A 24,393-nucleotide genomic window follows, 5' to 3' on the forward strand; every position below is an offset into this window, starting at 1 on the left:
TAGTGATCATGGCACAGAATAAATAATTCCTAAAATTTATGAGCAAAACTTATGATTTTCTCCCTTTTTGTTGCCTCCCAAACAGAACCATTAGTTACCTTATACTGCAATTTGTGTAATGTGTCATAACTACAGTCTTCATCATAATTTAATTATTGTTATTAAAATATTAAGACATCAAAGTTCACATCCACAGAAGTATGTGTACCCATATTTCTTTTCATAAACATAACAGCACAATTGAATATAAAAAGTGTTATTTGTTAAACACTGAGGAAATATGTTTTTAGAATCTATTTTTATATACCTAGCAGAGGTTAAGTAGTATGAAAAATAAATACAGAAGGAAAAAAAGTGAAATAAGAATTATTACTATTATTTGAGATCCTCCAATCCACAAAAGAATTTTTTTTCAAACTACTTGTAGTATCTATAATCATAATAACATTTTTTAGAATGCTTTAAGATTTCCAGAATATTTTTATGTACATCGCCACATAATCTCATAACAATACTATGGGACAAGCAATACCAGTATTATTCCATTTTTATAAATGAGCAAGTTGAGACTTGAAGGTTAAGTAAATTGTCCAAAGCAATATCCTTAGTAAATATCAAATGTGGTTTTTGAACCTAGCTCTTTCCTGAGTATCCTTTCCACTATGACAAAGCCACAGGCAAATCTGGCTCACCACCAATTTTTGTACACCCTGTGAGCTGAGAATGGTTTTTACATTTTAAAATAGAGCTTTATTATAGTTTAAAATGTAAAAACCATTTTTAGCTCACTCAATGTACAAAAACAAGTAGCAAGCTAGATTTGGCCTTTGGGCCATAGTTTTCCAGTCCCTGCAATATATTAAACTTTTAGGGAATTATATTGTAGAATTAACTTTAAGACTACAAATATTTATTAAGTGCAAGATATTGTGCTTGATTTGGAACAGAAAGATAGGAAACAAAACATAACCTTTCTACAATGAGCTTACATTACATTAGGGTGTTACAGCATATAAAAATGCTTATAGTACAAGGAAAATTGAGTAAAGAGAAAATTGTAATTGAAGGTATCAAGAAAGGGTTCGTGGAAGAAATAACCTCTGAGTCTTAAAGCAAGACAAGAATCATGAGCAACAGACAAGTGATCAGGGCTTTCTAAGTATGAGAATCAACTTGTACAAAAGCCCCCCAGTGGGATAATGTCTAGTTGAAAAAATATTTAATAGTAAAGAATGGAATTATTAAAGGGTAGTAATATGGAATAAACCTGGAAAGAGTGATATCAGTCAAAAGCTGGGGTAAAGAGGGGAGGAGAAGGCCTAAAATGCCAGGCTGAAACTAAAAGTAGGATAAACCATTTAGTAATAGAAATGAGAACTGATGAATGTCCAAAATAGGGAAGTTGCTATGTAAAGAGAGGTTCAATTAACAAAACTTGACCACTGTTTTGTAGAAAGATATGTTATCTCCACAAAGTTGCTGAAAGGGAGGGATTTGAAAGGGTTGAAAGGGTTAAGGACAACTGGATTGATAACATAGGTAATTTGGAAGATGTTGGAAACAGAGAAGTCTGGAAGAGGGACAGAGATGGGAGTAAGGAAAAGACAAATGTGGTTTTAGACAAATTGAGTTTGAAATGCCTATGTAATACCCAGGAAGACATCAGGTGGCAAGCAGTGAGAGACGAGTTCAAACACACTATTAGGACTGGATATGTAGGTTAAGAATTATCTTAATAGATGCAGTCCTTAAATCTAAAGAGCAGGTAAGATCACTAAGAGTAAGAGGATGGAGAAAGAAAAGAGGGCATAGGAAAAACTACTTCATAGATCATAAATATAGAACTACAAGGGACCTAAAAGGTCATCCAGTCCAATCACCTAATTTTATATGTGAAGAAACTGAGCACCAATAAAGTTATAGACCTTGCCTAAGATCACACATGTGGTAACCAGCAGAGGCATAGTATAGCATGTTAAAGGAATGGGAGATGGATAATGATGACACTAAGAAGTCATGGAAGTAGATAAAGGGAAAACCATGAAGAGTTGTTACAAAAGCTAAGGGACAAGAGTAACCAGGAGGAGAAGGAAGCTAAAAATTTTAGACAATTTTAACTGAATTGTGAAGTGAGCAACTAGATTACAGTGGGTCATGTGGTAAATCTAGACATTTTTAAAAGTTTTTGGTAGTGAAAAGAAGGAGAGATAAAAGGACAATAGCTTAAAATTAATTTTTAGATTGCAATTTAATGGAACAAATATTAAGAACCAACTATGTACTAGTTATTATGGCAAGATCAAGTAGTTTGGGTTGTTCTTGTTTTTTAAATGGAGCAGCAAGGTCAGATAAGTAGAAGAACCAAGAGATAAAACAGTCACAAAAGAAAGGGTAGTCAACAGTGTCATACTCTTTAGAGGTCAAGAAAGATGAGGCTTATTCTCCAATTGATAAATGATTAAAGGATATGAACAGACAATTTTCAGAAGAAGAAATTATTGCATGAAAAGATGTTCCAAGTCATTATTGATCAGAGAAATGCAGATTAAGACTAAGATTGGCTAAGATGACAGGAAAAGATAATGATGAATGTTGGAGGGGATGTGGGACAACTGGGATACTGATGCATTGTTGGTGGAGTTGTGAACGAATCCGATCATTCTGGAGAATAATTTGGAACTATGCTCAAAAAATTATCAAACTGTGCAAACCCTTTGACCCAGTAATATGTCTACTGAACCTATATCCCAAAGAGATTTTAAAAGTGGGAAAGGGACTCACATGTGCAAAAATGTTTGTGGCAGCCCTCTTTGTAGCGTCAAGAAACTGGAAACTGAGTGGATGCCCATCAATTGGAGAATGGCTGAATAAGTTATGATATGTGAATGTTATGGAATCTTATTGTTCTGTAAGAAATGACCAGCAGGATGATTTCAGAGAAGTCTGCAGAGACTCACATGAACTAATGCTGAGTGAAATGAGCTGAACCAGGAGGTCATTATACACTTCAACAATGATACTGTATGAGGATGTATTCTGGTGGATGTGACTCTCTTCAACAATAAGATGATTCAAACCAGTTCCACTTGTTCAGTGATGAAGAGAACCCTCTTCACCTAGAGAGAGAAGATGTGGGAACTGAGTGTGGAACACAACATAGCATTCTCACTCATTCTGTTGTTGCATTTTGTTTTCCTTCTCAGTTTTTTTTTTCTAGATCCAATTTTTCTTGTGCAGCAAGATAACTGTGTGTGTATATATATATATATATACACACATATATTGGATTTAACATACACTTTAACATGTATTGGACTACCTATCATCTAGGGAAGGGGATGGGGGAAGGAGGGAAAATTTTGAAACAGAAAGTTTTGCAAGGGTCAATGTTGAAAAATTACCCATGCATATGTTTTGAAAATAAAAAGCATTAATTAAGAAAAAAAAAAACTCAAGAAAAATAAAGTTAAAAAAAAGAAAGAAAGATGAGGCTTGAGGAAAGGCTATATATCAGACTGGGCAGTTGAGAGATGGTCAGTGGTAACTTTACAGAGAGGGGTTCATGTGGGAGGTTAAGGATCAGATCTGAAAAGGTTTAAAAGTGAGGTAGAAGAAATAAAGTGTCAAACAAGGAGTTTGGAAATGAAACACATAGAATGATCTGGAACAATAGTTTGAGATTATGTTAGATTAAGTGAGAAGTTGTTAAAAACAAATGGAAAGCCTAACTTTGAGTGTAAGTGGCAATAAAAGAGCTACTAGAGAGGGGGGAAAAGCTTAGAGAGAAGATGATAATTGTTGGGGTAAAAGAAAATAGAGAATAGGATTAGAGATATAGAAACATTGGCCTTGATTAGAAGACTCTCCTCCATCATGTGGGAAATATTAGTAACTTTTGAGATCTAAAGCAGGGAAAACAGACTTGAGGGAAATGTTTTCAATTTTTACTTTGTTGTTATTGGGTAACAATGGATTTATCAAGATAAACACCAAATGATTTCAATTAGTTTCATATCAGAGAATGGGTCTCCTTATCACTTTGACCAATGATCCAATTAAAGGAAAGATATTGGCTATAAAAATCAACAATGCACTATTCACTAACATCCTCTTAAACATAAAAATCAGTAGTAAATAATAAATGGAGAATTTCAAGCAATTATGAAATCTGGTTGTTCATTGGAGAGGATTAAATAAAGGAGAGTTCTTTGGTTTAATTTGCAGATTTAAAAATTTATAGATTTGTATTGACAGCTTTTGTTTTTTACATCATCTATAAATATGTCCCTATATTCCTCACCTTCCCCCTCCATAAAGATAGGCCTTAGCAAAGAGAAGGAAAAAAAAATGTGGGAGGGGGGGGAGCAGAAAAAAATCAATATAGTAAAATGCTTGATGCTCTATATACACTGTTCCATACCTCTGAATCTCCCTTCCTCTTTTAATGAACAGGGGGTGGTCTTTTCATATCTTTTCTTTGGAGCCAAGTATGATCATTATATATTTTACTTAACATTCAATTTTGATTATTTAGTTATTATTGTTTTTTCAGTTTACTTGTTCTCTTTGCTTTACTTTTCAACAGTTCATATAAGCCTTTTCATGATTCTCTGTATTTGTAAGGTAGGTTTCTATCTTGTTGGCCAGGTGCTCCCTCTTGTTGCTATGAGCATAAGCAATTCTAGAATAATCTTATGAAATGAAAATCTTTTTTTAACTATGTTTTAAAATATCCATTTATTCCACAGAAGATGATGTTTCAGATAGTGCTGTTGCAGAATATCGAAGAGAAAAGAAAAAATATGAAGCTTTAAAGAAGCAACAGCCAAAGAAAGGGTCATCCCGAGAAGAACAGGTAACTCTTCAGAACTCTTCCCCAGAAATATGCCTGAAAGGGTTGGCATGATGTTATGTTAAATAAATATATCTTCATTTGATTATAGAAAAGTAGCATAGTATTACAAGTAGCTAGAAATCCCAGAGTTGGAGTCAAGAAAACTTGGATTTAGGTTCTGCTTTTAACATATCATGGTTGTGTGACCCAGAACAAGTCTTAACTTCTCAGTGCCTCAAAAGTTTCAGAGAAGGCTCTGCATTGTCAGAGAAAATAGTTCCCTATTCCACTGAAATCATAAGTCTGAAACAACCCCTCAGAAAATTTATATTTTTAAATTTTTATTTGGAAAGCAACACTTCTCTAGAAAGAAAGTGAAGAAACTATCAAAGGAAAAAAAAACAAACTATGGTGCAGGTGGATTTACAGATGAATCTTATCAAACATTTAAAGATCACTTAATATCTCTAATACACAAATTAGTCTGAATAACTGAGAAACAAAGCATCCTAACAAACTCTTTTTATTAGACAAAATTCTTATACTTAAATCAGAGGAAGAATTCCATAAATCCATTTCTCCAATGAATATAAAAATATAAATAAAATCCTTAAAAAAAAAAAAAAGGCTACAGCATTATATCTAAATAATCATTTGCTTTAATCAAAATGGGTTTATACCAAGTATAGAAAGAAAAGATATAATGTCTATTATCTGACATCAAAAAGTTATTTTGGACAAAATCAGTGTACTTAGGATAATAAGGGAAATTATAATTATTTGGGGGGGAAATCTTTGTATAAAATTTTTCTGATGAAATTTGATATTCAAGTTATATTAGGAATTAGCATAGATATGTGAAAGCAAAAACCTTTCCTTACAAAATAAGTAGTCAAATGATATGAACAATTAGCAAATAAATAATCACCAACTATAACAACCATATTTAAAATTCCTCCAAATCTCTAATAATAATAATGAAATATCGGAAGCAAAAAAAAAAAAAAAAAAGAAAAGAAAGATAGGAAGCCAATTCACTATCTCCACAGCTAATAGCTAGCATAGTATTATATTCAGCCAGACATTTAGGGTTTAAGAGAATAAACCTCTTCTGCTATGTATCATGTTAGATTATTACCTGAAATACTAAAAAGCACTCAGAAAACTTTATTATTCAGTGTGGCTATGAACACATTCTGATATGTCTGTTCTATATACTCCAGTTGAGGAACCATGCCTCTTTAGTCATATAAATAAATCAGACAAAATAAAAGTGAACTTACTATCATGCTATTTTGGTAAATTAGTCTAATCAACAACTACAAAATAAATACCTAATTTTGCATAATAAAATGCCTAATTATTTTAAGAAAAATTTATGCTTCATTGCTTAGTTGTGAAATCAATAATAGAAATTTCAACCAAAAAAATTATAATTATAGAGAATTAACCTACTCTGTGCATTTATGGAAAAGCAGAACATCAAATGGAGCTGACAAAAACTATGTCATTGCCTTGTTTCCCTTAGGAGAGAAGAAGCAATATAATCTGATGGAAAGAGTATTGGTCATGAGGTCAGGATACCAAATTCAAATTCTGACTACCTGGACAAGTCTCTCAAGTATCAGCTCCTTCCTTTGTAGAGTAGAACTCATAATACCTATACTATCTACCTCACAGAGTTATTATGAGAATCTAGTAAATATTGCATATAAAGCAATATGCCATCATAAAGAATTATCTTTTATCATGGGGGTAAAAATCTATTAAATGGTTCATTTTACAATAGGGGGGTGATTTTACCATTGCAATACAGAAAGAAGCCCTTGTTGACATAGTATGATCTTTGGAGCTGCTTCTAATAACCTGAAGATTTTGTCATGTTGGAGAATCATGCTGCACAAGTTCATCATTTATTTCTTCTGGGAAAGCCAAAAGATGGAGCAGTTGATTCCTGTGTGGATGCCAAGTAGAGATGCCTCCTTGCAGATCCCCTCTAATCCAGCCGCAGAATTGTCCCGTTATTCTAGTTCCATTGGCTTTTCTGCCCATTGTCCTCTTATTGCCTTTTTAAAGCAGCCAGAGAGAGGCAAGTCTTGAACTCAGGAGACCTTTAACAAAGGCCAGGGGGATGTTTTTTATTGGTTACAGTCCCATCTCCCTGAGCACATGCCAGACACACACACACACACACACACACACACACACACACACACACACTTATAATTAAAGGAGAAAGATACAAGTTTAATCTCATTTTCTAGGGAGGTCTCAAGCCATGTATCTGCAAAAAGAGTGCCTCCATGGCTTTCTCTTTGCTTCATGCAGATGAGGCTTTCAGGTATATGAGAAGTCTGTTGCTATTTTAAAATAATGAGAATTTAAAACAGTGAATTTTTCTTTGGTCCAATTTGAAGAAAGTATAAAATACAGAGTTTGGGTCCAAACCTAAAGATTTTATCAGTTTAACAAAGTCTTAATATGCAAGATATTATAGATATCTTGCCAAGAATGCAGATAAGTAATTCTTCTCTTAGAGAGCTGCCATGGGGCACTGAAAATTATCAGTGAAATAAAAGCTCCTTGAAGACAGACTGTTAATATCTTTCAATCCCAGTTGTATAGAATAGTGCTTACATGTGGTAGGGCACTTGATAAATGTCTTTCGAGTAATTGATTAAAGTAAGATATTTCTGGAAAGTTAGAGTGATGTCACAATTCTTTATGACTTTATTTTTTATTAAAAAATGTTTCTCAGATCAATTTAAATGTTGGCTTTCTGTTTAACTCTATCTTTTCTCACAATGCATCTACACCCATTTTGATAAGGAATTGATTTGACTCTACTGAAGACTAGGAATAGGAGCTGAACTGCCAGTCATTCAAACAGTATTACAGAGAATGCAATTCTGATGGGCAGGCCACCTTATTAGACTGCCAAAAGTATGTTTGCCTAAAAGGCTTTTATTCAATACAAACAAGGTAGAATTCACACAAGGCAGGTGCTTACATGAAAGTCAGAAGAAGCAATACAAGGACACACACTGAAAGTCTCTCTGAAGGAGTTTGGAATTAATGCATAGGAAGCACTGACATAGAATGACCCAATCCTATGTACCCATATCAAAGAAGTGATGTGCCTTAGGAGCAAAGCAGAATTTCAGTAGCTCAAAAGAAAAAGGAGATGTCTAAAGTCACAGACATCTTGACTCAAATGTCATATGGAGTATTTGGATTCATCCTGTTGAAGGCTCTAGCCTTCCAAATTCATATTAGTCATATCTCATCAACCATAGTTGGACACAGTGTAGTCTCATTCCAACATAATAATGTCATTTTTTTCTTCTTTGAAGATGAAGGACAACAACCTCAGCCCCTGCTATGCTGCAGGTATTGGGAATTTGAAAGCAAAGAATTAGCATAGCCATGTATTCCAGTCTCCTCATTTTTCAGATGAGGAATCTCAGGCATTAAGAAGTCTAGTGACTTACCAAGATCTCACAGGTATTAAGTGGCACAACCTGGATTTTAACCCAGGCTGCCTGACTCCCAGTCGAGTGCTCTTTTCCTTACACCATACTGTTAGAAAACAGAGACAGACAAACAAAGAACATTAACTTATATTCACCATGATTTTATTTTGAAATCGATGAGAAACACTGGCATAGCACCTACAGTAGAATTTCTACGTACCCTGTGGTTGATATGTACTGTACCTTCCACAAAAATGTAAATCTCTATCCCTTCGAATTCATAACATCTACCAACTCTTTTCATGTCCTTGTTTTGAGACTGCCACCTCAAGTATGAGCATTAAACTTTCCATATGAACTTTTCTACATCCTCACCTTTTCTCTTCTCTGCTCTGAAATCAGCAAGCATGACACTATATGATAATTTGATTTAGAAATTCTTGTCAAGTTCTTGTAGAATTTCTCTATCAGTTATGCAATTATTTTCATGATGGTCTTTTTGAAAATACGTATTATTGGTAATATATAAAAAACAAGTATCCCAAGAATTAATTTTTCTTTTAAAAACAAAATACTCCCCTCCAACTCCTACTCTGCATCTACAAGGCACAACTGTGAAACATCTTTCCATTTTACTGCAACATCTTTCTGTTTTTTAATTTCATTCATTTCATATTTAAAATATAGATCAATAGGCAAATTGAATTTTATCGATAGTCCAAAAACTGTAATCTTAGAGCCTTCTGACACTTTTCCTGGCACCCAGACACCACAATGGCATAAATGGAAAGGGCTCATATTTTTACTGCTGTCTGTTTTATGAGCTGTTGTGGCCAAAATAATTCCATAAGGAGGTGATTAGCTTACTAATGATTTTAGGCCTTTCCATAGAAAGCTGGGTTGAGCCTTGGAATTCAGATTCTTATTTGTTAACAAGGTCATATTCAAAATCTTATCACCATGATAGAGACCATCAGAGCTCACACTCATAGTTTTCAAGAATTCAGTCATCTCCACACTCTCATGAGGCATCAAAATAGCATTTTGTGGACATAAACATTTGGGGGAAAAAAACCCAGTCCCATCACTCTTGCTTACAATCAAAATTTGAACTTGCAGGTATTGACTATCCTTAGATTCTAAAACTCTGATACTCTCCCTCTTCCTTAATACTTGCTAAATAATCGGGAAGATGTTAGAGGCAGGGGAATGATTTTGAGTCTCCTTTAGTAAATTTTTATAATAACTATATACATGTTAAACAGTCACAAGTTTTCTAATATTGTGTACTCATTTTAGGAAATTGGGCATATCAGGATATTAATTAGGGATTGGATTGTTTTAAAATGTTTTATTAATTCTCTTTTTGTACATTACTATCGTTTTCAGCTAACTTCTTCCTTTCTCGTTAGAATCCTTTCTTTTAACAAATAAATATAGCTGAATAAAACAAATCAACATATTATCATGTCTAACAATATATGCTTTATTCCACACATAGAGGCTACTACCTCTCTGCTTAGAGGATTAATCAGAGTTCTACCTTCTTTCCTTGTTGTTTCTCTTTATATCATCATAATTGTGTAAATAGTTTTTCTGATTCTGTTTATTTTTTTCCTAACCAATTCATTCTCATCTGCCAAAATTTTCATATTTGTCATTTCTGAAAGTAATGTTGTGAAGTAATATTACATTTCATTCATATACCATCATTTGTTCAGCCATTCCCTGACCAATGGGCACTTACTTTCATTCTAGTTCTTTACTGCTAAAACAGTACTGCTGTAAATATTTTTGGTATATGTGGACATTTTTCTCTTTCTTTGACCTACTTGGGGTATATGCCAAGTAGTGATATCACTGGGGCAAAGACTATATACAATTTAATGAGCTTTAAAATTCGATTTTAAATTGTTTACAGAACAGTTGGCTTAAGTCATATTTCTGCCATCAGAATCCAGTGTGTGCCAGTGTCCATAACCTCTGCAATACTAGCCCTTTTTCCCTTTGTCATCTTTGCTATCTAATGGATGTGAAATAAAATCTCCTATTGATTTTACTATTCATTTCTCTTACTGTTAAAAATTTGAAGCATTCTTTCTTATGGTTGCTGATAGTCTGTATTTCTTCTTTTGAAAATTACTTGTGTATTTTAACCTAATCTACTTGTGATTTTGTGATTGGTGTTATTCTGCTCCATTTTCTGTTCCTCATTGTGCAAAAGAAGCACAACAAAGTATCTATTAAACTTAATGAAAAAGATTCTCTCCTCAAATTGAATTTTATAGCTGGTGAAGCAAAGAAGTATTCAATTATAAATCATGTATCTATTATGACTAACAGAGGATTAAAATTGTTATTAAATCATTTTGACCAGTCACAGTCTCTTCTACACCCCAAACACTGTAGGAGCTATGGGGATATAAAAACTGTTGCTCCACTCCTAGTAGAAAAGTTGGAACTCATTCTGCCCCATCTCCTAATTCACAAACTTAAGCCTGCTCCAGGTTTATGCAAGTGTCTAGCCTGAGTTGGAGAATCAGATTCATTATTCCATTTTAGAAATTTCACTAACTTAAAAACTTGCAGATGTGGGATTCTGCATTTTCATGTTGTATTTCTGGCAATATAGAATACTGGACTGTCAATCAGAAAACTTGAGTCTTAGTTCTAGCATTGACACTGACTTGCTCCACTACCACAGGAAACTAGCTCATTTAGTATCTGGGCCTGTCTATCTCTTTACCAATAAAAATAAGCTGATGATAATTATTATCCCTACTAAATTTTCAGAGATGTTGTAAGATCAACACAACAAAAAAATTTATTTCTAAGTAAAGATAAAAAAATAAGCCAGTCAGCATCTCTACTGTATAACCTTTTTTCCCAGATCTATAGTGATATGATTTCCTCATTCCACAGTCAGACTTACTGGCAAAGATTACTTGCCAGGTTTCTGGCAAAGAAGGAGACAGACCAAAAGTAAAGGAAATCAGTAGATGAATGTTTAGTTTTGTGTATATTTCTAAATGTATCCCATAATTAAGTGAAAGGTTATCTGGGTTATTTTAATGAATATGTGTCTAATCACCTTAAGTATAGACAATAGGAATTGGCTATATATGTAATAGATCTAAATCTTGTTAAAACTGTATATGTAAAAAGATAAATAGTTGTCATATCATTAAGTGTTGAGTATCAGTAAGTTAACATGAATATGAGAAATGTATAAAAATTAAAATTTTCCATTTATGCAGAGTAAATTTTATACATTGAAGCTCCCAAAATTAAGAACTGTCCCTTTTCTCCCACTTCAAAATATTACAGAAGAGGAAGGAAAGTTCATTACATAGAGAAAAGAAATCTCAAAGAATTCATATAGACAAGATCTGTATAGTATACCATAACATCTATCTAATTCTGAACTTCAAAACATTTTTATGTGAATGAGTGTATGCATGAATGAATTCATGAAAAAGTATCTAAGCAGCACCTATTGTATGCCAGGTAGAACTGTATCCAGAAGTTAATGTCACCATAAGAATTTTATTTTATTTCTACCTGATAAGTTTTCTCTAATAATATTTTTAAAAGCAGCATATATCATTGTCAGAAATTTAACAAAACTCTATTGCTATTTCAGACACTGGCACTGTTGAATCAGTTTAAATCTAAACTTAATCAGGCCATCGCTGAAACTCCTGAAAATGAAACTTCTGAAACTGAAGTAGACGATGATGAAGGATGGTAAGGATTCTGATTTATTGAATGTAACTTTTAAAAATACTGAATGGGAATTTAATTACTGCAGCAAACATGTATCAGTTACCTACAATGTTCATATCACCATGCTATCTCTAGGTATTAAGAGAAAATGTAAAGTTAGATAAGATTTTGGTTTTCATAAAATATACAGACTGGGAAAAGGGGGCACAACGTGAACAAATAGCTATAATACAAATTAATATATGGCAAATGCATAAGAGAGGTGCAAGCAAAAATTTTGATGAGGTCTGAGATGAAAAAAAAACATTGCTTCCTTGGGGCAATGTACTTGGGGTGATTGGATTTTAAGAGATACACAGAAACTCACAGGTAAAGAGAAAGAAAGGAATTCTAGGCATTAGAAATAATATGAGTAAAGACTTGTAATCAGTAAAGCAAGATGAAGTGAATGTGTAGAGTTTGGCTTGGGGAAGAGTAGAAGACACTTCTCTGAGTAAAAACAGCTTCTGGAACATTTTTTTTCCCCTTAGGGGACAACTCTGCTCATGCTTCACTTGTTAGATTGACAGCACGTTAAATTCTGATCTTGCCTTTTTTTTTGACACCTAGAAAACTTTCCATTTTAGATAAAAAATGATGAGCACTGGTTCATCTATTCTAATGTTTCCCAGACCAATCTGGCTACAAAGTACTTTTGTGCTGGAAATGTATCAATGAACACATAAATCTGGTGATTACAGAAGGTAGAATGGAATATGGAATATCCCTAAAAGAAATAGAAGTTAGAGAAATTATGGAACAAATAGAAGTCATTTTCATAATCTCACTCATCATTTTTATGTATAATTTAATCTCTTAGGAGGAAAAATACTAATACCATTGGAATTTTTTCATGGAATCTATATTCACTTTTCATGGAACACCAGGTTTCCATGAAATACACTAGGAAACACAAATCTCATACACTATCATCTTACAGGATAAGGAAACAAGGCCTAGAGAAATCAGTTGAGTCATGAGGTACAATGACTGAACAGCAGATCCATGACTAGAATCCAGGTTTTTTATTCCTTACTCTCTATTGTACTACTTGTAATCTTCCCTAAGCAGGAGAGCTTCAGTATCTTTATATGTTAAATTGGTGACATACTCATGAAATCAAATTAATCATCAGAAGTTGTGAACAGTATTTTAACTTCTCACTTGGAACTTCCTCAGGTTCATTGGATTCGAAAATAGAAAAATCTTTGGAGACCACCTAATAATGCCTCCTTTAAAAAGATGAGGAGGCAGACTCAAAGTGGCAAGAGTAAATCACTCCAAATTTCTTTAAATAATGATTCTAAACAAATTTTAGTGCATCAGAACACACAAAAAGATGCAGTAGAACATTTTCTAGGTGAAGACAACTTAGAAAGCCATCAGGAAAGATTTGTGGCACTAGGATGGGTGTCCATTCCTCAGTCCTGGTAATTTAGGGTTAGTTAGCAGGCTCTACCAGGGTAGCCCCAGCCCGATCCCAGCACCAGCAAAGCAGGAAAGGCTTTGAGGCCTCTGAATCAGTGATAGTATTGACAATTTCTAGACCAAAGACAATTTGGAAGATCAGCAGGAAAGATTTGTCATTAAAGTGAAAAAACCTTGGGAAACCAGCAAACCAGAAGTGGGCATGGGGGTAACTTCCAGAGGCCTTAGCTCTCAAGAGTTCTCTTTACCAGCATGAAGGACTCAGTTGCTTTAACACACTAGAACTTACAACCACAAAGGAACAGGGAAACTCCTCACAGTTTCAGGATAGAAAAGAATGTTTATGATCAGATTTTTTTTTTTGTTTGTTTGTTTGTTTGTTTTGTTTTTGCTGAGACAATTGGAGTTAAGTGACTTGCCCAAGGTCACACAGCCAGGCAGTATTAAGTGTCTGAGATCAGATTTGAACTCAGGTCCTAACTTCAGGGCTGGTGCTCTATCCACCTAGCTACCCCTATGGTTCAGGTTCCTAGAAGGATCTCTGAAAAGAGCTTGAAGGAACAATGCACTCTCCACCTTGGAAACAAAATCCCACTTTAACAAAGAGTTAAAAGCCAAGTAATAGGCTGGAGAAATGAGCAGACACAGAAAAAGGTTCTGACCATAAAGTTACCATGATGACAAGGAAGATCAAAACACCTACTCGGAAGAAGAGAACATAGTCAAAGCTCCTATATCTAAAGTCTTCAAGAAAAATAAGAATTGATTGATCTCAGGCTATGAAAGAGCTGAAAAAGGATTTGAAAATCAAGTAAGAGAGATGGATAAAAAACTGAGAAAATAATTTACTAGAAATACAAAAGAAGATACAAGAAATACAAAAAAACTAATGAGAATGCCTTAAAAAGCAAAATTGGCCAAATGGGAAAGGAGGTCCAAAATCTCACTAAGGAAAATAATTCTTTGAAAATTAGAATTATTAACTATAAGAAATCAAGAAACAATAAAATAAAACCAAATATATATGTATATATATATGAAATATCTCATTGGGAAAACAACTAACCTTGAAAACAGACACAGAAGAAATAAATTAAAAATTATTAGTTTACTAAAAACCATGATCAAAAAAAAAAGCCTAGACATCATTTTTCAAGAAATAATCAAGGAAAACTGTCCTGGTATTCTAGAACCAGAGGGTAAAATAGAAATTGAAAGAATCTACCTATCACTTCCCAAAATGAAAACTCCCAGGAATATTATAGCTAAATTCTGGAACTCCCAGGTCAAGAAAAAAATATTGCAAGCATCCAGAAAGAAAAATTCAAGTATAACAGAGTCACAGTCTGGATAATACCAAATTTAGCAGCTTGTATCTTAAAGATCAGAAGGTTTGGGATATAATATTCTGGAGAACAATGGAGCTAAGATTTCAACCAAGAATCATCTACCCAGCAAAACCAAGTATTAATTCAATGACATAGAGGACTTTTAGGCATTCACAATGAAAAGACCAGAACTGAATAGGAAATTTGATTTTTCAAATATACTATTCAGGAAAAGTATAAGGAGGTAATTAGGAAAGGAATATTATATTAATAAACTTAATAAAGTTTATATGTTTACATTCCTACATGAGAGCAATACAGTGATCCACAACTACTCTAAAGAATTTAGGATGAAAAATACTACTCATACCCAGACAAAAAACTGATTGTATCTAAATACAGATCAAAGCATATTCTTTTTTTTTTCCTTAAGGCTTTTTTTTTTTGTGGGGGGGGGGGGGGGGGGGGGAGGGGAGAAAATCTTATTTTGATGAGAAAACAGAAGTCCAGTGAGGCAAAATGATCTGTCTAGGATCATATGAATAGTAAGTCACCAATACAGGTTTAAAATTCCAGTTCTCTGATGTCAGCTCCAGGGCTCTTGTCCTGGACACATCTGTATCTTCAATCATTTAGAGCAGTGGTACCAAACTCAGATAGAAATGGGGGCTGCTATAAGGATTCTTGCAGGCTGCTTATTCCCTTAGAAAACCATGTATTGACATTAACTATGTCCTATTGTATTTTTATTTATTTTGTCAAATATTTCCCAATTACATTTTATTCTGCTTGGGCCATACTACGGAAACATTGTGGATATATTCATATTTGACACCTGGCTTAGATTATAGTATTATAATACTTATCCTTTATCAAATAGACTGGTGAATTATAAGTAATTGAATATCTCATTATAGAGGTCAAATTTTAATAGTATATTTTTCTTTTGTTAAGTAAAATCAATCTTCCAAAGGTGTTCATTTATCCATTATAGATCCATAGAACTCCTTCCATAACATTTCTCTTCTTTAAGCTCCTCAACATTTAAAAGCCTATTTATTAATTGTGTAATCCTGAATCTTTCTTCAAATCTCTATTTTCTGTCAGCATGTTTGTCTTTTGAATACTTTATTGACATTTAAAGCCACATTACAAAATATGGAATATGAGCACTTACTTTTTGTCCTTAATTTTATTCAGTGCTGGCCAAAGAGTGGAAAAATGAGATATTTTTTTCTTTTCATTATCAAACTACTCTGTCCTCAGCATTGCTTCATATGTGTCATAGGAAGCCTCCCCTAACTAGTCTTTTCTTCTCTTACACGTAACCTGGATCAGTTTCTTTTCATCAGACTAACCAAATTAGCCTCCCCAACTCATGATTCACCTCTTTAGCCTGTGAGCCATTCAAATGCCATAACTGCAGTCTGAAATGAAATAATCCCTTCTTTCTGCCAAACTATGTATCTTCCCTCTATTACCATGCTATTCTTGATTCAAATTCTTCATAAAATTGTTCAATCAAAATGATTGGTTGAGCATTAGCAAATTAGGAGTCCTGAAGGAGTGGACAGGATATTTTAAAAATTCCCAAAACATGTCCATTGTTGTTGAAGAGTAGTTTACACTCTAGTGGGGAAATCTGAGGAGAATCCACATTTTTTTAAAACATAAGAATATAATCAAACAAGTATGAACTTGACAAATGTTTGGAATTTCATATGTATTTGAAGATGCTGGTACAAATGAAATGGCAGAAATTAATGCTATCTGACTTAATAAGACACCCTAAGGGAGGGACAAGAGATAGCATGTGCTGGGCAAGTCAAACCACTGTTATCACCTCATCTATTTCTTCTCTTCAGACTTCGATAGAAATCCTAAGAGACCTAGAAATAACTTTGCTCAATAGTCTACAGCCTGGCCTCTGTAGCCATGATTTGAGGAAATAATTAACCCACCATCTTTGATACTATTATCACCAGCCTCTGACCTCTGCCACCAATGAGTAAGTCTAAAAGCACTATTAGGAAGAGAATCATGCTCTCTTCCCCAGCCCATTGATCCTGCTTCTAGACCAGCCCACAGCCATCATCCAGGGAAGCAGTCCTTGTGGAGATTAGCAGCCACAGATACCATAAATACTCAGAAAAGAAAGTTTTCTCCACCAAAGTTTGTGTCACGGGCACAAAGTTCAGCATCAGAAAAGGATATGATTTTGTGGAAGGAAATGATGTTTAAAAAAAAAAAAAAAAAGATGGGTTACCATCCTCTTTGTTTCTGCTTTTTAAGACTCTCGGGACCTTCCCTCTTATTGGCAGATGAAATCCTGTTATATATCTCTTTCCCCATTAGAATATTTGCTTCTTCAGAATAGAAATGGCTTTTAAGGCAGTATTTTCCAGACAGTAAGCCCTTAATAAATGTTTTTTCATTCATGAAATAACACCAATCGCTCCATTCAAACTGAAAACATTTGTGCATGTGTCTGTTCACATGTAGCTTATGCATAAAATTTTTTGTCATATTATGTATATAAATATACAGTTATGTGGATCATATTTGATTCATTTCCAATTCTCCCCTTGGTTCTGTCTATATTGTGAGAGTTCAGTAAATGTTAATTTTATGAATACCTACATGTAAATACATCATTGTAATCATTGTACTTTATATATGCAAACTTTAAAATTTGGTTTTGTTTTATGACCAGACAAGTTCAATTTCATTTCAGTTTCTTGAATGTTGCAGAATATCTTTCAAATGCTTTGGACTCAGCCACCACAAAATATGCCATGGCTTTTTCCCTTATTTTTAAATCCATACTTTTTTAAAGAGAAATATAATCCATGTGTTTCTAATTCATTTACACTTAAGACATCAGAGTGTGTTTTTTTTTTTTTTTGTAAGAGTTATTTGGTGCCCTATAATTGTTTTTTGACCTTTTTGTAAGCCATTTAAGTCCTTTTTTATTGAACAGGAAAGTCACCAACAAATTCAAACCCCACAAGTTTCATTTGAAAATTATAACCCACAGAATTCAAGTTGACTTTCAAATTTGGCAAAGCATATATCCTTTCAAGGTTCTTCCTAATTTTTTTACTCTATGATCTTCCATTTTTTTTATTCCTTATGAAGTTCAGATATCAATGATGTTTCTTAAAAAGAGTGATGTTTATAGTTTGATGTGTTTTCACCATAAAACATACAATTTAATATTCATTAGTCTTTTTCTTTTTTTGCTGAAGTGTTATGGGCCAGAACTCTGAACTTGAAACAAAGGATTCTTATAAGGTACTAATTGATAAAGACAATAGTTTGTAATGACCGCGTATTTAAAATCACCCGGAGTCAGGAATTCAGGTTAAGGGAAAAATCTTCAATCTTTATTGAAGTGAAGAGGTGAAAAAAGATTGCGATAGCAATATGGGCAGCTGCGACAGGAAGCCAGCTAGCAGAGAGAGATCTGAGCTAAAAGGCCGTCGCAATGGCAGTGCGAGCAGTCTCTCCTTCCCCTTCCTTTTCCACTCCCCTGCGTCCACCCATCAAAATTGTCATTTCCTATACAACACATCAGGACTTGCACAAAGAGTGAGCGGGGGCCATTCTTTCTCCAAGCTTATATATTAATAGAGTATGGTCCAATTACTATTTAGTCTCATGTGCTTGGGACCTCAGTGCATCAACCCGAGCCTCAGCCCATTACATCAGTTATCTAATTTAACATGGTTCAATATGATTGATTTAATCCAACAAGGAGATGTTATGGGCCAGAATTTGGAACAAGGTACTAAGTGGAATTGAGGAGACAGTGGTTAAATCTAGTTTAGCATTGATTTAATCCTACAACAAATAATGGTTTCCTAGTGATATAATGATTGATTTTTACTCAGTGTGGAGCTTATAAGCTAGTAACTTCAGCCAGGGAGATTCAGAGAGACAAGCAAACAGAAGACTGGAGGCTGAAAGCTGGAGTACAAGTCCTTGGACTCAGACAGATTCATCCCATCTCACACCACCTTGGTGGCAGGCTCTTCCCCTTCACTTCTCCACTGAAACCAAGACTCTCGAAGGCCTCTAGAAAACTAGCTGAACCCCAAGTGAAAGAGATAGGATTTTGAAAGAGATAATAAAGGATTTGGACTTTAACACCTGGCCGCACTTGTGGTGATTATTGAACTGAAATGAAGGCTGCTTCCAGAGACCCCAAGAAAACCCCAACAGAGAACATTACATTTTAGAGAGAATACTACATTTTGGCACCTGAACAGGGACTAGGAACCTTTATCTGTGACCCAGAAATTAGGGTGAGTACAAAAATAGACAATGAAACTTGGTCAAGGGCTAAAGTAGTATTCATCTAAAATGGGACAGATGTTTAGAAAACAGCCTTCTTTTCCTCTTCAAGGAAAATGTGTCAAAAGCTTGGTCAGACTGATAAAAAATCAAGGTTTAATTGTAACTTGGGAGCAGAGCATTGAACTTTTAGAAACAGTACAGTACACATCTCCTTGGTTCTCTAAGGAAAAAGAATTGAATTCAGAAGAGTGGAAATTAGTAGGAGAGCAACTATGTCAGTACTACAATGATAGTGGACCTGACTCAATTTCCAAAAGAAACACTTTGTACATATAATTCAATACATATAATTAAGAAATTATATAAGTAATAGAATAAAAAAAGAAGAAGAAGAAAGAGCAGGAGGGGAAGGATCCAAATAAACTAAGTGAAAAGAATGAAAAATCAGATAAGAATAGAGTTAAGTACAATTTTGAGTGTGGTGCTTCACAGCAGGAGAAATTAGGGCATTCCCTATCCCTTGACTTATCTCCCTCAATTAACCCTTCATAGGTGAAGGGAGAAGGAGAAGGGCGAGAGGCAGTAACACAATCAGCACTACCCGTGCAGCAGCTTTGACAAGATTACAAAAGGCACTGGTTAAGGCAAAAAAAGAAGGACAGGAGATATCTGATTTAATAAATGCATACCCTGTGATTGAAGAGCTTGACTCTTCAAGTAAACATTGGAGAAGACATACTCCTTTTGATCTGGAAAAAAGTAAGGATTTGAAAAAGGGTTGCACTCTTTATGGGGCTACATCATCTTATGTTAAGATGTTACTAGAGAATTTGGCTTATGAAATCTTAACCCTTAGAGATTGGAAATCCATAGCAAGGACATGTTTAGAACCAGGACAAAACTTGTTGTGGCTTTCAGAATATAGTGAACTTTGCAGGGTACAAGCCCAACAAAATAGGCAAACCGGAGTTAACATACAAATCACCTTTGACCAACTAGCAGGTGAAGATTAGTATGCAGACAATTCAGCACAAATTAATTACCCCATAGTAGTGTTTGAGCAAATTGCTGCCGCTGCCATCAGAGCTTGGTGCTTCCTCCCAGGAAAAGATGGATGTAAAGCTTTCACAAAAATAGAGCAAGGTCCCAATGAACCTTTTGCTGATTTTGTGGGACATTTGAAGACAGCTGTCATAAGAACCATTGGAGAAAATGTAGCTACAAGAATTATGATAAGACAACTGGCTAAAGAAAACGCTAATGAGGTTTGCAGAAGAATTATATGGAGACTACACAAAGATGCTCCTTTAGAGGAGATCATTAGACGCTGTGCCACAGTGGGCACAAATGCTTATTATACCCATACTATGATGAACATGGGAAGACAGGGTTCCTCTTGGCAAGGGACTTCTAGAGAGACTTGTTGATGCTTTCAATGTGGAAAAATAGGACATCTGAGAGCCCAATGTAGGTATAGAGATAGAGTGAGAGGACAGGGTGAGAGAAGACTTAAAATCCTATGTCCAACATGCCACAAAGGCTTCTACTGGACCTTAGAATGTAGATTGACCCAGGGAAATGAGAGGCAGGGCCCAGTCCCAAGATATCATACAAAGGACAGATGAGGCATGCCATCAGGTGGGGCATGATGGCAGCTAAGGTTACATCCAGAGAGTCTTTAGAAGTGATCAGTCACCAGAGAAGCAATCAGATGGCAGAAAGGGATTACATGATCAATCAGCCAAAAAGCAATCAGATGGGAGAAAGGGATTATAATTGGAGAGACTACAGGCTTTTTAACCCAACAGAAGAGCAGTGTCCAGTGCGAGCAGCTCCAATATAATCTCCAGGTGATGAGGAGAAATCTAGAAAGTGGTAAATAGAAAGAACTAGGTAGGTTAACTGCTGGGGAGAAAGCAATTGCTTGTATTTCTACAGATGGAGAAAGAATCAGATGGGTGCCAATGAGCACATGGAGAGAGACAGAATAAGAGAAAAACCTCGAAACAAAGGAGACCTAAAAAACATCTGACACTGAAAGAGCATGGCTGATAATGAGACTGTTAAAGAACTTTAAAACCAGCAGGAATCATTGGATTCCCTGAGATGAAAAATTGTTGATAAAGACTGTTGCAGGATTTGAAAACCATCAGGAATCATTGGATTCCCTAACACAAAATAAGACTATTGCAGGACTTCAAAACTTGCAGGAATTATTGGATTCCTGGCACATCAAGTAATGGACAGTGGATTTCTTTTGGACTATTTCTAGGATGTGTATAATTCCTCATGTTGATTCATGTTATTTTTCACGTCACTACTAGCCTGTGTTACTATGTGCTTATGTAATTATGTATAATACCTCCCATACTGATGGATTTATGTATAACTGTTTTAAGAGTGAGCCCCTTCAGAAACCTGCTAATCTGATTTGATTTCCCATTTCTCTTGGTGTTTTCATCTCCCTTCCTGAGACATCAGGAAGTGCATGATCATCTCCTTTTATGGTGTTTTCACCACTTTTTTGAGTAGTCAGGGAAGGTGTGATCATCCCCCTTTTGGGGGATTCTCACCTCCTTGAGAAGTCAGGGAGGTTATGACCACCTATGTTCTAAAACAAAAGAAAGCGGGAGATGTTATGGGCCAAAACTCTGAACTTGAAACAAAGAATTCTTACAGGGTACTAAGTCAGTGGACTTGATAGAGACAATAGTTATCTAATTTAGCATGGTTCAATATGATTGATTTAATCCTACAAGGAGATGTTATGGGCCAGAACTTGGAACAAGGTACTAAGTGGAATTGAGGAGACAGTGGTTAAATCTAGTTTAGCACTGATTTAATCCTACAACAAATAATGGTTTCCAAGTGATATAGTGATTGGTTTTTACTCAGTGTGGAGCTTATAAGCCAGAAGCCTCAGCCAGGGAGATTCAGAGAGACAAGCAGACAGAAGACTGGAGGCTGAAAGCTGGAGTACAAGTCCTTGGACTCAGACAGATTCATCCCATCTCACACCACCTTGGTGGCAGGGTCTCCTCCTTCACTTCTCCACTGAAACCAAGTCTCTCGAAGGCCTCTAGAAAATTAGCTGAACCCCAAGTGAAAGAGATAGGACTTTGAAAGAGATAATAAAGGATTTGGACTTTAACACCTGGCTGCACTTGTGGTGATTATTGAACTGAAATGAAGGCTGCTTCCAGAGACCCCAAGAAAACCTCAACAGAGAACATTACATTTTAGAGAGAATACTACACTAAGGCAATTGGGGTTAAGTGACTTGCCCAAGATCACACAGCCTAGGACATGTTAAGTGTCTGCGATTGGATTTGAACTCAGGTCCTCCTAACTTCAGGGCTGGTGCTCTATCCACTGCAGCACCTAGTTGCCTCCACCTTCATTAGTCTTAAATGTAAAACTATCAGCTTTCAGAAATCCTTGGTGTTAGCCAGTTTTCTCTGATATTCAAAAATAAAATCTTATCATTTAAGGGAATCATTAGTAAGTCTTGAGTAGCTTCACTCCTATTGCTAACTTCCATTATGATCTTCTAAGTATCCTACTTTGTAGAATAAGTTTTTTGGAATAAATATGATTATACGTAATAAGTGGCTGTGGTATTTAGTGATTTCTAGGACCATATGTATTACATGGTGACCATAATTTTACTTTTTCCTAAGGAGATGATTGAATTTTTCATGAAGCAATAAGAGTGTTAGTGTTGTTAATATAATTGACATGCTCTTTTTCATTTGCAGTATAAATTACATGCATAAAGAGAAGTGATGATTATCAATGTTTGCATGGAATCATTTTCTTCCTCCTTCAGTATTCTCAGTCAGTTTGGGAAGTCTGATCAAGTTAAGCTAATTCAGCTTTAAGAAACTTCTTCTGACTTAAACTCTCTCTTGTGAAGTGTATCTCAGTGCAACAAAAAGAAGTCATGTGCTTAGGATGATTTGTAGCAAATATTATGAGCATGGCATGTGCGTGTGTGTTATGCATAAATTACATGGTTCCTAGACCATTTGGTAGGTCATGGTTGCTGCTTTTCTGAGAAGTGAAAAATCAGTCAGTGTGTTGTACTATACTGTCAGGGTCTGTTATCTGAGGTAAAATGATTGCTTCTAAGACATTTTTATGTGTCCACATGAGTGGCCACACATTGAGGGATCATTTTCATTTTCTGTCAAGATAGAAACCATTACCAATTTGTTGTGTTTTCTTTTACTTGGCAAACTTTTCCCTTCACATTTTTGGCTGAGCTGCTTTATTGGCATGGTGTATAACAGACATTTGGGTACTATTCAGCAGCGTTCTACTTTTTATGCAAGAAAAAAAGAGAGTAGAGGAGAAGAAGAAGAAAAAGAAATATGATTCTATTGTAAACAGTGTGTATGGTGCTTGATAATTATTACCAGATTTCACTATGTAACAAGGCATTTCAGGAAGTGTTATTAGGATATCTAAGTAGAAGCACATGATAGAAAATTTTAAATAAAAAATTTCTAAGATACTTCCTTTCTCGAAAAAGATGCTGCCAGTATTTTGTGGCAATGACTGGCAGTGGATTGTCAAGCAGATGTATGAAGCCTCATTGCCACTCTGTTCCTTGAGTCCCATAGCATCAGCATACTAGCATGGCTGGAGATTCCTTCCCTGAGCTTGGAATTTACAAAACTGATTAGACACATGTCAGAAGGCTATAGCCAAGGGACTCATATGACTGTGTGGATGAAGTCCATGTGCCAGTTTGTATTTGGTCAGATAAAGTTTGGTTAGACCTGAAAAAGCTCTAAGGTTGTGTCTGACAGCAAATTGGAGAGCTCTATTAAAAGAAAGCCACCTGCTCCTTACACAACAAAATGGGCATTTCCGAGAGTGGATATTAGGGAATATCCAATGTCATTCCACAATTTGTAACTTACTAAGTTTCTCATAAAGGAACACAAAGAAATAAAATAGAATTTAACAGCCAAAAAATACTTTGAAGAAAAGTATTCATTATTTTTAAGCCACACTGTTTTGGTTATTATTATAAAGATATGTGAAAAGCATTCATCTTCCATTCATTCACCTGATTTATTTATTTTTTTAAATTTTTTATGTCTCACTAACTTGAATGGTGATAGAGTAAGAGCTCATTGTGTGAATGATAAAACATGAGGTCTAGGTGATTAATTGTAAATCCCAAACAATTTACATTTAGCTCCCCTGGAGACGTGTTCAAAGATTTCAGATCCTTTTGCTTAATATCTGCCATCAG

At 35.0% G+C, this 24,393-nt stretch overlaps 1 protein-coding gene across 1 annotated transcript in view; it reads left to right on the forward strand.

The window, feature by feature from the left end:
• CWC27 (CWC27 spliceosome associated cyclophilin) overlaps positions 1-24,393 on the forward strand; it is a 283,584-nt gene that overhangs the window by 225,499 nt on the left and 33,692 nt on the right. Inside the window, exons 12-13 of the mRNA XM_051991219.1 lie at positions 4,749-4,855; positions 11,951-12,054. Coding sequence (XP_051847179.1) covers positions 4,749-4,855; positions 11,951-12,054 — 211 coding nt within the window. The remainder of the gene's footprint in view (positions 1-4,748; positions 4,856-11,950; positions 12,055-24,393) is intronic.

Source organism: Antechinus flavipes, chromosome 1 (genome assembly GCF_016432865.1).
Source record: "Antechinus flavipes isolate AdamAnt ecotype Samford, QLD, Australia chromosome 1, AdamAnt_v2, whole genome shotgun sequence".
Lineage (NCBI taxonomy): Eukaryota > Metazoa > Chordata > Mammalia > Dasyuromorphia > Dasyuridae > Antechinus > Antechinus flavipes.